The 14,697-nt window shown below is 37.4% G+C and overlaps 2 protein-coding genes across 2 annotated transcripts in view; both read left to right on the top strand.

Moving 5' to 3' along the window:
• Positions 1–5,454, top strand: part of ldb3a (LIM domain binding 3a) — a 40,030-nt gene extending 34,576 nt beyond the window's left edge. The window contains exons 10-12 of the mRNA XM_046870953.1: positions 256–414; positions 1,269–1,418; positions 1,959–5,454. Coding sequence (XP_046726909.1) covers positions 256–414; positions 1,269–1,418; positions 1,959–2,112 — 463 coding nt within the window. The 3' untranslated portion in view covers positions 2,113–5,454. The remainder of the gene's footprint in view (positions 1–255; positions 415–1,268; positions 1,419–1,958) is intronic.
• On the top strand, positions 1,867–13,236 carry LOC124399796 (LIM domain-binding protein 3-like). Its single transcript, XM_046870991.1, is given in 10 exon segments — positions 1,867–2,081; positions 5,468–5,524; positions 6,023–6,216; positions 7,123–7,173; positions 7,527–7,835; positions 7,838–7,979; positions 8,111–8,291; positions 8,384–8,504; positions 9,506–9,621; positions 9,709–13,236. Coding segments are annotated over 9 exon segments (1,254 nt in total). The 5' UTR covers positions 1,867–2,081; positions 5,468–5,474; the 3' UTR covers positions 9,799–13,236.
• The last annotated feature ends 1,461 nt before the right edge of the window (positions 13,237–14,697 follow it).

The following is a 14,697-nucleotide window of genomic DNA, read 5'->3' as shown; positions in this document are numbered from 1 at the left end:
GTAGTCAGTGCTTTTAGTTTCTATCCCCCCCTATTCCCTGATGAACATCGTAGCACTGGACTAAGGAATGCTGGAGCTTCTAATATTGCATGATACTAACACAGTTGCCTTGCAGAACTTAGATTGCTGATTAACGCATGCAAACGTAAGGCTCTTGTGTGTATATTTTCAGACAGCCACTTAAAACAGGGCTGCTGTTTGTCTATATATATGACTTTTTATGTGATTTCAATGCAATCCTAACTTCCTGCGCAGTACGCCTGTCCAGCATGCTGCGGTCTCCACCAGCACGGCATCTGTCTCTCTGTCCGCTTCTGCAGCTTTGCCCAATCAGCTTGCCGCTGGGCTGCAGGTAGCCGATCAGGTGCCTGAGCAGACTGCTGCACCCGCCTCTGTAGGCTCTAGCCATGTCAGGTAATGCTGCACGCTTTGACTTTTGCTTGTCTCAAGTCATGTCACCGCATACCTTTCCATGGTTTTTCCTTTTGATTTCAGGTTTGTGCGTGTGTGTGTGTGCGTGTGTGTGTGCGTGTGTGTGTGTGTGTGTGTGTGTGTGATGCAACAAATCTCTGTGCAATGTTTGATGTTTATTTTATTAAAGCTAAACTTCAAGTGTTCATGTACAGTTGGTCAAGACCCACTAATCTAGCTCATTTTTAAATTCCCAATTATATAATGGTTCCTAAATCTAGCACTACCCAAATCTAAAAGATTCTTACAGCAGCTTCACTTCTAACTCTTGTAATTGGAATTTGAAATTAGCTCAATGAAAATTGTTTTTGTTTTTGTAATCAGAGAAAAAGATCCAAGGAGAAACTTAATAATAAAATTGCAGTTGTAGAACAGAAAGCATTTTTATTGCAATTCATAGTCAGTTCTCCAGTTCAAATAATGCTGTATATATATTACTCTTAACATGTTCAGCTTGATTTTAACAGCAATTACAGTGCCCACTGCTGCTTCCATGCTCCATAACTGTGTTATGATTACAAACATTTTTGGTATGTTTTTGAGTTGCTTTACCAATGACCAACACATTGATTAATTCATTATTCATTTCTGACTGAAGCTGAAGGCAAACCCATTTCAACTGTTTACCATTTCATGCATCAGCTGCCCCTGTTGTATCAGCCTGGGTTATATTTGGTTTTGTGTGTGTCAGCTAGAAGCAAATCATAAAGTTGCATTTACAGACCCCACAGGTGCTTTCCTCATCAGTCACTGATCCACTGGCTTTCATAACTCTTTTATAACTCTGTCTTCTACAGCTTTGTGTTACCCCCTGAGCCACAGGCTGCATCTCAAGCTGATCCTGTGGCTCACAAGGCCCAAGAGTCCCCTGTTCTCCCCCCTGAGGGGCCACGCCACCTATCGCTTGCTGCATCAACCATTTCAACTGCTTTGACTGCTCAATCTAGGTACACCTGGCCCTCCTTTCCATTTCTGTTTCGACCCAATTCAGGAGCTGTTCCAAATGATACCACTGATTATCACTAATCCCCTCTCTTTCTCAAGTGGAAGATATATAAGTCCAGTCGTTGATTTGTCGAAATGGGAGTTCTTTTACAATTCATATCATTTTTTTGCACCAAAGCAGAGTATGGATTATATACATGGGGTTGGGGTGGGATCACAGTCATGTGCTTGCTTTTGGTTGTCTAGCCACCAAGTTGTTACTAAACATGACAAGTAGCAATGATACACATGAGAAGGTCATTCAAATTGCTAGAAGTAGCTAGGTTACTAGCTACATTACTAGCTTCTTTTAGGAAAGACATAGTTCTAATTTCCAAACATTCTGTAATTCACACCCTGCCTATAGAATAAAGGAATCCTTTATACTAGTGACTTATATTTCTCCACAAATTCTATATTTTCGTATTCGGGCCGGTTAGAGAAAGATGTAACACTGAACTAAATATCAGTCTTTCATGCCTCTCTCACTGGCTCCCATTAAGAAACCATGTGTATAAGAAAGGGCCACCACCCACTTCTGCGCTGGAGGCCCTGCCAATCACTCCATACTTCAGCAGCAGAGCTTTGCCCAAACGCAAGCAATCAGGAAAAGCAAAGAAAGTGAGGTACAGACATCCATCTGGTTTAACATCGTAGAGGGGTGTGCAGAGTGGCTGAGGATGCTGGGATATAGGGCTACAAAAGCAGTGCTTTAAATAGGACATGTGACTTCATAATCTTTTAAATCACAAAGACCTGATTTTAATTAGTGATTTTTTTTGCAAAAAATACTGGGTTTCTTGTGCTCTCCTAAGGTGGCCTGAGGTTTTGTGTTAGACAATAGCTTTGTTTTTGGTGAAACCGTTTGAAGGTTTCCCTGGGATTAATAAATATAAAATGACTTATACTTAGTTCAGCATGAATGTAAATCATGACTTTAATAAAAATTGACAGATTTAATTTGAAAGATTGACAGAATTATTGTATAATATTTTCTACAAATCGTAATGACTGCTCTAAATGACAATGCGTGATCCGTTGTACACTCAGCGTCCATTTTTTTTAGAACATCTGTACATCACATTCATGCAAGTATCTATCTAGCCATATCAAGTAGCAGCAGTGCAGTGCATAAAATCATGCAGAGATAGGTCGAGAATAGGTCTTTGTCTGGAAAATCTACACACAAAAAAAATCTAACCTGCCCATCTAGAACCAGCAACCATCACAGTCACTGAGATCACTGAAGCTGGTCACCTGTATCTCCATGATTTCATGTATTTCGCTGCTGCCACGAGATTGACTGGATGGATATTTGCCTGTGCATGGGTGCAGGTGTTTCCTGTGAGTGTATGATGTCACTAAAAGCAAGCACTTAACCTCTGTAGTGGTCTAGATACATCAGCAGGCCTGGATGCATTTAATAAGAGCTTTGATTTGACATAAATCGTACATTGTACTTCATCAGCTGTTCAGTTTCTATCCTCATGATGACCCAAATGGTGTGATGTCATGACTCAGTATCCTGGTATGACATTGAGAGTGATTGTTGCTCACAGCTCCACCATCCCACGCTCGCCAGTGTTCACTCTGCACGTCCCCAGCACTCTGCACGCACTCTCTCACACACATCCAACAACACACACACGTGTACTATACTAACCAGCAGCACTTCATGAACTGTAAAACCAATTGGCTTGAATTTACTCAAACGGCGTATGGAAAATATTTGCTTTTTCTCATTTGACTTGTTTTATCATAACTGTTAATTTTGCTAAGTACAACTGATAAATAACCCCTTAATGTTCCAGCTATTTTTCTCAAAAACGGCTAACAACTCAGTAACTACAGTGGTGCTAACTGGAATGTTATGTAGTGATGAGTGTAAGTCTGTATACATTGACAGGAGTTCAAGGGGTTGCATTTAATAATAACATTTCAAATGAGTCAAAACAGTGGCAGCAAGGCTATTGTGTCTTTGTCTTTTCATTTACATGATAAGCAAATCAATTGCTTCCTAACCAGCCTGAAATCGCACAGAAGGCTTCAGGCATGCATTTTCAATGTTCCTGCTCTGCTTCGTTTTTAATTTATGACTTCATCAACCTTGAGGTTGATGCAGTGTGGACTGGAGTGCAACTGAAACTAGTGTGGGGTGATCAGAATTTCTTAAAACATACTATATACAGTACATACATTTATTAAAATGGCGCTTTTACTAGTTGAGTTTAGATAAATGATTTTAATGTACAGATAATATACAGAGCTTCTTTTGAAAACATGCTACTTAAGATGAGATGCAGGTTCATGAAATTAGATACTTGTTCTAACCAGAATTAGGATGTGCTAAGGCATCTAAAAATGGCATGGTGCTGTGGAGGGTAATGTTGCCAGTTTGATCCTGAACTCAGGTTGCTGTCTATGCTGGGTTTTGCATGTTCTTCCTGTGTCTATATGGGTTTCCTCTGGGATTTTCAGGTTCTGATTTTAGAGGTGATTATAAGTTTATTATAAATTGCTACTGCTATGCCATCCAAGGTAAATTTCCACCCAGTATTTAAGCTTTTCTGACCAACATGACAATGACGTTACTGAAGGTAACTGAATGACTATATGTTTTAGATTTAAAAAAATTATAATGAATAGTTACTTTAGACCCCATCACATTATGAAATACTAATTAGTTTTCTCTGAATTAGTACACTTTACCAAATAACATACTGATAACCATGAAGTGTAGTGTATTTAGCCAGAACTGTATAAGTTTTAGTGTACTTCTTGGTAGCTGTGGTTATCAAACTTTGAACTATGATTCCACCATTCCATCAATTTATTGTGGCTCTCCATGTTTGACCAAATTGGTGTACCCTTACTAACCACTTTCACAGGAACACCTATATACCTGCTGATTCGTGCTATTTCCCAATCAGCCAGTCGCAGCTGGCAGCTTAATATTAAAAAACTAATTTCTTGGCTGATGCAACCCAATGTGGTCTGCTGTTATAGCACAACCATCTTAAGGTTCAACATACTGTGCTTTTTGAGATGCTTCTCAGCATTGTTGTAAAGAGTGAAACTGGTGTTCACAGGGTGTTTTTTGTCTTTACGCACCATTTAATGTAAACTCTAGAAACTACGAGTGAAAATCCCAGGAGATCAGCAGCTTCTGAAATACGCACATCAGGCCGTGTTCACCATGTGAACGTAACTGAAGCTCTTAACTTCTATGTGCATGATCTTAAGGTAATGTGCTGCCATATAATTGTGGATTAGTTAATGAATAAGCAGGTATACAGGTGCCTCTATGAAATTGGCTGGTGAGTGTATATAAAAAATCATGTCATGAATTTACTGTGGCCCTTAGGGAAACCATGCCTATTAATTGTTCATCTACAGATTTACTATTTAAATTTCTGTTAAATGTTATACTATTAATATTACAAATTATGACATAGTAAAGAAGCTGTAGCCAGTTTTCGTTAAGGTTGGGAGTCAGGCGCTTTATTGAGCAAGCCAACGATGAAGAGCTTTTTTCTGTTTGGCTTGACAACCTTGTGTACATGGACACATCAGTATATGTTTGTTTAGGTCTTGCTGAGTGAATGAGTGCATGGTTTCTATAGATGAAATGCCATTGTTCCATCCTGTTTTGTTGCCATGTTCACTTATTCTGTAACTTGGCACAGTCACCTTGAGACATCTGCCTCTGCTGTCATCAGGCCAAGCAGAGCCAGAAACATCTGCCTAAATGTGCATGTAAATGAGTGAAGTATGGTTTATGAAATAAAACCTTTCTGATCTGCTATGTGAGAAATGCTAATGGAATACAGAAAATACTAGATATAAAGTTGGACTTCATAAAAAAATAAATAAAAATTATAATCTAACTGAACTCAAATACAGCTATAGGTGTACATGGCTCCTTTTTTTTTTTTTTGGAAATCGAATTTCGAATGTTGCTTTTTTTTCACACACTTGCACTATCACTTTCTTTCACTGTCCTGCATTATAGCTTCACCATGCAGTCCTCATCCAGTTACAGATCACAATACCAAACCTCCGGCATCAGGTACTGGTGCAGCACTGCTTCTTTTCCAACCCATCACTCATTCTCTTCCTCCATAAGTGTCAGAGTAAATAACAAATCTGCTCTTCCCTTTCTCCCTCTCTATTCCTAGCCTACTGACTCTAAGGATGATACTTATGCTTTAAGGATGTTTACTTAACCATTTATGTTTTAACCCTTTTTGACCACGATGCAAGTGTCACTGTGGTGATAGCGGCTTTCTCTTTTTTCTGTTTATTTTTTTAACACTGTCTCTTTGACAACAGGTTATCTGTCTCACAATATATGTGGCTGTGTAAAAAAAAAAACAATACTAATTTGTACCTTATAAAAGATGAAGAGAAAAACTCAGGTAAGGTGTGTGACACCTGGACACTTCATGCGGAGATAACCAGGCATTTATCCAAATCTTATTTTAGTTTTTATTACATTACAACGAACGTTTTCTATTGTAATCAAAAAGCAGCGAGGTCACTCCAGGTTTTTTTTTTTTTTTTTCAGCGGCCAGTATCCACAGCAGCCACCTATGCAGCAAGCTCCAAATGCTCAACAGCCTGTTCATATGCAAACAGCTCCACTGATGCAACAGGCCCCGCCCATGCAGCAGAGCTCCATCCACATCCCTGTAGGTCCATCTCCAACTAAAGTGGTCAGCACTGCCACCATTGTGCCCACAGCATATCCCACTGCTCCAGGTAACTATAGCACACTCTATCTATCACTCTTTTGTCATGATTAGTCTTTTCTGAGAAACATTCAACACACCTGTGGGTCTATTAATGTCACCCAAAATATGCAAATTGGTGCTTCAAGATCTTAATTTGCATATGAAAACCTGATAGGCTTCAGTTTATTTTTCCCTTTCTGTCATGCTTCCATCAGAACCATCTGTCCATCAGAACTAATGGTCTTTAGGGGTTAATCACATAGTTGATCACTGATGCTCTTTACTCCTTTAAATTAGTGGAGTCACCATCGGTTGTAGTTTCCCTGAACAAGTGCCAGTTAGTGTGTTTAAAACCATTCTGAAAAGCAGTGATTGCTGCTGCTCGTCAGATTTTCACCTGTTTCAGATCTGAAACGGTTGAAGCAGGTCTAATGAGCAGGTCTGATGAGCAGTCTGTATGGTGGGATTAGTATAGAACAGTAGTCTGTGGTTAACTCAGTACATGTGATGGAATAGGAAGCACTTCTAATTTGCATAGAAAGATGATTAAAATCTTTGGCGACAATGTTTTCTTTATTCTTGTCACATATTTAAGGCTTTGGGACAGCATTTTAGACTGGCCATGTTCATGTCCTTATCTCTATAATTGCAGTACAGTTTATCTGACAAATGTTTTTTTTTTACATTTTTATAATATTTGTCTGTTAGTTACACACACTTAGAACAAAAAGCTGTGATAAATGCAGCAGATAATAATTACACATTGCAAGAAATGTACCCATCTACAGGCTGCAAATAAACTCAGTGTGAGGTCTGTCACAGAATCTTTATTACAGTTTGTCATTTTGAGTACACTGCTATAACCTTGCATTTTTCAACAGAGTTTTTTGTCGGTAATTTGAAACTGAGATGCATTTCATGTTGTTGATTACAGCGTGTGAGTGGCAGGGGGAAAAGGCGCAGCGTGGCGTCCATTTCAGAGAAGGTAAACACACAGTTCCACATTGTGCCAAAAAAAATGTTACTTATTACATCTTTACCAAATAAGGGTTTTTAGAGGAGGGTTCCTGAAAATGGCTCTAAGAAATAGTCCCAGAACAGGGCTCTAAGAGGACACTAAGGGAGGATCTTAACAGACAGCTCTTTGGACCAAAGTGAAATTACACATTCTGTTTCAGTACCTATTTCAGTGTAGGTGTTTTAACTGGAAAGGAACTGAAAAAAACGATGGCTTGTGCCCAACCAAATTAGCATACACCAGTAAGGGGGTAGAAATGTCAATCATGAATTATTTAATACATTTTAAGTGATCTAATCTTGTCTTTTTTTCCTTTGCAGGCCTTATTCAGCCCCCTGCTCCGGCTCCTGCTGCTCCTGCCCCAGTTCATGTTCCTCATCCTGCCCCAGTTCATGTTCCTCCTCCTGCTACAGTTCATTTTTCTCCTCCTGCCCCAGTTTATTTTCCTGCTCCCACCCCTCCTGCTCCTGCCCCTGGCCCCACCCAATCTTCCAACAGACCCCCATGGGTCACAGATGACACTTTTGCTCAGAAGTTTGACCCCTGCAAGACCACCACCACCAGCGTCAAAGTACAGCCTCTTCCTACTGCAGCCCCACCACCTCCTGCCTACATTCCCAACCCTTCCCCTGCCCCTGCTGCCCCAGCCCTGCCCCAGCCCCATTTATCCCTGCCCCGTTCCAACCTGTGGCTCGTGGCACAGCACAGAGAGCAGAACGCTTTGCTGCAAGCAATAGGACACCGATGTGTGGGTCCTGCAACAACATCATCAGGTGCGAAAAAATAAACTTATACACACAAACATAAAGCACAGAAATTCATATGTTTGACTTTAAAAAAAAGTCAGTACAATGATTTTTTTTTTTTTTATGACTATTATTACTTGATCACTGCTCCGATATAGAGGGCCCTTCCTGGTGGCACTGGGTCGCTCATGGCACCCAGAGGAGTTTAACTGCCATTACTGCCACACATCACTGGCTGACGTCTGCTTTGTGGAGGAGCAGAATAATGTTTACTGCGAGAACTGTTACAGAGAGTTCTTTGCCCCTACCTGTGCCCGCTGCAACACTAAGATCATGGGAGTGAGTTCTAGCACCTACACGCAAACAGTCACCCACATCGTTCTAAATGGTACATGTGTAGGATGTTACAATGCGCACTGTGTCCTAAACAGGAAGTGATGCATGCTCTGAGGCAAACCTGGCACACTACCTGCTTTGTGTGTGCTGCGTGTGGGAAACCGTTTGGAAACAGCCTCTTTCACATGGAGGATGGAGAACCTTACTGTGAGAAAGGTACAATAAGAATACCTGCTCCATTTATCTATTAATTCCACTTGTAGGATTGTCTTGTTCATTGTTGTGCTTCTTTGTGATTAGATCATAATTAGACCAACCCTCATGTTTAGTCGTAGCTTCATTTGTTCTTTCCTGCTGCCATCTTACTCATGTTATGACATTATGACGGGGAAGAGACTTTGGAGAAAAGCGTCTGCCAAATAGATGTTTCTGTATGAATTTAAACACAAAATTCCTCATCCTAAAGGAATGCTCAACCTTTTTCATCCTAACCGCCATCAACTGTTTTTGAAGCATATGTGTCATCAAAACAGACAAGGGCCATTGGTAAACTTAGCAAAGAAACACTTTCAAAATGTGATTTTATAAGCACATTCAAAAATAAGAACTTTAAAAGAATAAAACGTTGATAAAATGTAAATTATGCAATAATAATAATTATTATTATTAATACGAATAATGTTTTGGATAAGACAAGTCTTATGTAGAGAGAGATCTCATGCTGACTCCATCCAAAATTGTTAAATAAACTGCCATATTAAATGATTTTATGTATTCTTTGTTAAATTAAAAGGTTTTTAGTCTTTTTATTTAAAGTTTTAAATGATTTGGTATGTCCCTTTGAATGAGCTGTGCTTATAGAAATACTTAGAATGTATAAGAATGATTCATGCAAAAAGCTTTAATCAGTAATTTTGTATTTATTTAAGACTTGCACAGTTTCTGTGCTTTTGTGGTCTCTGTTTGTGAATAGATATGTTCTTTTTGGGTGTTTCAAGTACCTATATGTTCTATATCTTAGTAACTTCCTGTCTCTGTAGGGACCAGTTAAATATATTAAGTTTCATTTGAAAAGTAAAAATAAATAAATACATTTGAATGTATAACAAATGGATTAAACTTTTCTTTCCCCCAAATAAATGCCTCAACAACTGTCCCTCAGCTTTCCTTATAAAGGTTTTTAGTGCTATATTTTAATTTTTCCAAATTTCCTTCAGATTACATCGCACTCTTCAGCACTAAGTGCCATGGCTGTGATTTTCCGGTGGAGGCTGGAGACAAGTTTATTGAAGCTCTTGGCCACACATGGCACGACACCTGCTTTGTGTGTTCGGTAAGAACAACTTCAAATATTTGCGAATATCTGCGTTCTGTTCTGTCATGCAGGTTTCATAAACGCTCGAATCGTTATCTTCCTCAGGTTTGCCATATAAATCTGGAAGGCCAGCCGTTCTATTCGAAGAAGGACAAACCTCTATGCAAGAAACATGCACACGCCATCAACGTGTAGATCCACAAGGAGTACAGCGATCATCCTGGTCACTGCATTTGCCTTAATATTGGTTAGAGCTTATTTTATAGAGGGATTCGAAATCTATTAAAATACGGATCCTAAAATTAAATCCAGCCCGACCTACATATTATATATTATATACTAATGCTAATCTAAAAATTTAATTTAATTTCAATTTAATACAGAAATATGGATTATAGTGAGAGTTCTGGGGAAATATAGATTATCTTAATGCATTTAATTTAATTTGTAATGAATTGAATATACAGAGCTTAAAGTATCCAATGAGGAAAAAATCACTTGAGTTAAACTTGAATTGATTGTATGATTATGCATGTTGCATTTGCAATGTGCTCATTTTAGTCTGGATGATTGAGTTTCATTTCACTGAATGAGCTTTTTATTTAACTAGAATTTCACTTTTATTATTTCACTGTTTAAGATTGTGAATTTTGTGTTGATTTTTCAATGGTAAATGAAGGTAATATAGTACAGAATACAAAAAAAGAGACATGGTAGTATTTTTATTTTAGCTAGAGACTTTGGTATGAGGTATAGCAACCTGTTTTAACTTAAAAATAAAGTTGTTTGGGTGTGAAACATGTATTTAAAGCAAAGTGTTCTGGATTTCTTTCCTAGATGTTGTCTTTACTGATTTGGAGATTATATCTGTACCCGTGCCTTACGTTCCCTAAATAAGAACTTATATTTCTATTGAGTGAGCCTTGTTTGAGTCAACATGTTGACGCCTGGCTGAGGCAGTCAGCTGGTGTGGTGTTGTTTTATTGCTGACTTGGTTTGATGCCTAATTTATTTGTTTTGTGTACGTGTGATGGGAAATGCATGCATTTTTTGAATCTGTATATATAATGTTCCACTTTCACTGATTATTAATTAATCGATCTATAATCAAATCAATGTCTGTCTTTTGGTTTGTGATTTAAGAAACAGAAAAAGGTGTTATGTTCACCTTCTGTTCATGCATGTTTCCTGTAAAAACAAAGAAAAAAAATACATGCTGGTCAGCGGATCAGCTTAGGCTGAAATCGCACATTGTTGTCAGGATAATGCCCTGCAATGGACCGCAGTCTTATTCATGGTGTTTAACTGCCTCACACCTAGTGTTCCAGAGATAGGCCCTGGATATACCACAATTCAGGACAAAGTGCTTACTGGAGATAAATAAATGAATCAACACCAGAAAATATTGAATGAATTGGTAATGCAGAACTCACCTGCTTTATGATCAAGTAACAGAGTTTCTGGAGTTGAATGAGCATTTTTTATTTGTTTCCACTCCTGTTAATAGCACACTCCTGTATGTTTTTCAGCTCTATATCTCACATACAGAAATGTGGGTTATATTGTAAAAGAAATAAACCTGTGCAACAGGCTAATATATAGATTTATTCAGTATAATCTTTCACAAAATAGATTTTTATTTAAGTGTCTCAAAACATAGCTGATTATCTATTTATATAGATTAAGGCATGTTAATATCTTATCTTTTACTGGAGTATTAAATGAAAATAGTGTTATACAGCTGTATATTCAGAGACAGTGTGAAACAATGGGGATGTGTGCAGAGACAGAAATGTTGTGTTGTGTACATTTCCTCCATATATTTATTTTGTTGTACCTTTTTCAAATACTAATTGTCTCACTACAGGTTTAATAGCCAGGTATAATTTTTCTGTCATGCAACATTCATGGATTGTAACAAAATGAAAGCGATTTTTGTGTGAATTTTTGAAAAAAATCAAAAACCATTCAGAATTTGTCATATAACTTGTCAGAAACTGGCTTTAAAATCGGAGGAACTAATTGTGTTGAGATGCTTAGTGTAGTTTGCTGGCATAGATCGTTTTTTGTATTCATTGGTAACTGCAGATATTTTTGCTTTGTGCCAGATGGAGAGCATATCCAGTGCTGAACTGCTTAACATGAATTGTATCATATAATATACAGTAAATGTACTCTATAAGAAATTGTCCTTAGTTGCTCCATTCAATGTGCAAGCTTTTCATTCCCTGTCTTGTTGCTACAGCCTGCCATTGGAGCATATTAACAATATTTCAGTCATATATGTCTACATGAAGGAGACATGGTATTGTAGTAGGTAGCATTGTGGGCTTAAACCTGAGATCGTTTCACAGCTACGCATGTTTGGTTTTCCTTTGGTTCGCTCTCAGTGAGAAGGATTGGCTATGCTGAATTGGCCCTACATGCAAATAGGTATTTGAATTGTGCTTTGCACTGGACTGCATTTACATTTTACATTTATGGCATTTTCCAGAGCGACTTACAATTATCTCATTCACACAACTGAGCTGTTGAAGGATAAGGTCCTTGCTCAAGGGCCCAGCAGTGACAGCCTAGTGGTGGCCAGATTTAAATTTCTGATCAGAAGTCCCACATCTTAACCACTAAGCTACCCCTTCCACAAATATTATGGCATTTGGCAGACATTGTGATTCAGAGCAGCTTGGTGGTTCTGGGATTTGATCTCATGACCTTCCAGTCTAAAGTCCCATGCCTTAAACACTAAGCTGCCACCTCCCTGTCAAGCAACATTTATGGATTGTAACAAATGAAACCGATGTATATGGACTAGCTTCCTATCCATTGTACAGTCTTCCTCCTTGTGGACCCAGTGCTATCAGGAAAGGCTCAGAGACCCTAATCAGGATCAAGCAGTTACTGAAAATGCATACAATTATAAATACCTCTCAAAACATGGTTTCAAATTAATTGACTTGGTGCTGATGGTGTTACTTTGATACAACTTAAAAGAGATGGTTAAGTGTAGGACAAATGTTGCCCTCCTTTACATGTGAATGTGTTTAATTCAGCTAATATAATCCACACCCAAGACTACATTTTTTTTTTTTTTTTTTTATATTTCATAAGATTCACATATGTAACATATCTAGCATCCTTTTATAATTAGTTTGAAACTATAATTCAAATATTAATTACATACATAAATGATATTTGGCTCTAGAATTAATGGAATTTCTTTTTATTTCTCTGTATAAATATAATTTGTATGAATTATAAATGTTGTATTCATTTTGTAGGCTGTATGATCGTTCTCATGTCACAGAGTACACAAAAGGTCTGATCGTTCACCACTTACAGCATACCCCCACCCTACACAGTATCATTTTAGTGTTCAAAGAATTCTGCTCAATAATGCAGCAGATAGCATTTTGGCAAAACTACATATGAACACGAATAAAGATGTGTAATATCTGGAGGGAAAAGGGCTCCATGAATGTACCGTATTAGCCCTTTTTTTCAATTGACTGGTTTACCATATGCTCCCACTAGCCTGATATTATTAGTGATGTTTTAGTTGCCAGATATGTACACTGTGATTATGACTCCTTTATGTGTGTCATGATTATAATAAACATGGTATTTTGCAATATAGTGACGTTTGGTTGTGGTTTGCTTTCTAAAAAAATATAACCACAGTTGGCTATGAGTCAGATCTGAGGTGACTCTTCCAACTGAATGTTTATTGCTAACATGCATATACTGTCTTTGGATAGATAGATACATTTTTGTCATTGCACAGTACAAGTACACAGCAACGAAATGTAGGTTAGCAACTACCTTAAGTGCAAATAGTAGCATTGTGCAAACTTACAATAGCAGATTAATATGTAAATATATGTACAGCAAAAAAAAAAAAAAAAAGTTATATATATATAACTTTATTTTCATGACTATGAAAATTGTAGAGTCACACTGAAGGCATCAAGGGCTATTTGACCAAGAAGGAAAGTGATGGGGTGCTGCGCCAGATGACCTGGCCTCCACAGTCACCGGACCTGAACCCAATCGAGATGGTTTAGGGGTGAGCTGGACCGCAGAGTGAAGGCAAAAGGGCCAACAAGTGCCAAGCATCTCTCGGGGAACTCCTTCAAGACTGTTGGAAGACCATTTCAGGTGACTACCTCTTAAAGCTCATCAAGAGAATGCCAAGAGTGTGCAAAGCAGTAATCAAAGCAAAAGGTGGCTACTTTGAAGAACCTACAATATGACATTTTTCAGTTGTTTCACACTTTTTTGTTATGTATATTACTGTTATGTATATAATTCCATATATAATTCCATGTGTTAATTCATAGTTTTGATGCCTTCAGTGTGAATCTACAATTTTCATAGTCATGAAAATAAAGAAAACTCTTTGAATGAGAAGGTGTGTCCAAACTTCTGGTCTGTATTGTGTGTATATATGTATATATATATATATATATATATATATATATATATATATATATATATATATATATATATATATATATATATATACAGTATATATAATAAAACAATGGGCAGGAGCTGTTAAAGTGCAACAAATAAATATAAAGGCTCAGGGCAGTGTAGAAATGTACAAAAACTGTAGAGAAAGTATATAAATTATAAAAAAAATTGATTTGCGCATAATGTGTGTAAGGACAATAGATAAGAGAATAGAGGATATTAATTAACTATATGAGATATGTACATTGTATGTATGACTGTACAAATATTATACACAGTGTATATACAGATGATATATAGATATGTAGAAGATACTCTAGGATTAGATTATATTATACTATCCAATGTTAAGAAATGTTTTTGTTGTTTTTTTTTAGATTTTCTAATATTGTATTAAACATTTTGAGTCATAGGCAAGTATGAATAATCAATGATCAAATGACAAACTTTGTTATTTAAAAGTAATATAAATGTAAAACAATAAAAGTTAAGCAATGTAAAATAGATATGCATATAAAAATAGTGTAAGATAGTGTATAGTGTAAGAGTGTGGTGTGGTGTGGTGTAGTGGAGTGTAAACATTGTATAGACCTGTATAAACAGTAGACTTAAGTAGAGTTA

This window comes from Silurus meridionalis, chromosome 2 (assembly GCF_014805685.1).
Source record: "Silurus meridionalis isolate SWU-2019-XX chromosome 2, ASM1480568v1, whole genome shotgun sequence".
Classification (NCBI taxonomy): domain Eukaryota; kingdom Metazoa; phylum Chordata; class Actinopteri; order Siluriformes; family Siluridae; genus Silurus; species Silurus meridionalis.
This window is presented reverse-complemented; position numbering and strand designations above follow the sequence as displayed.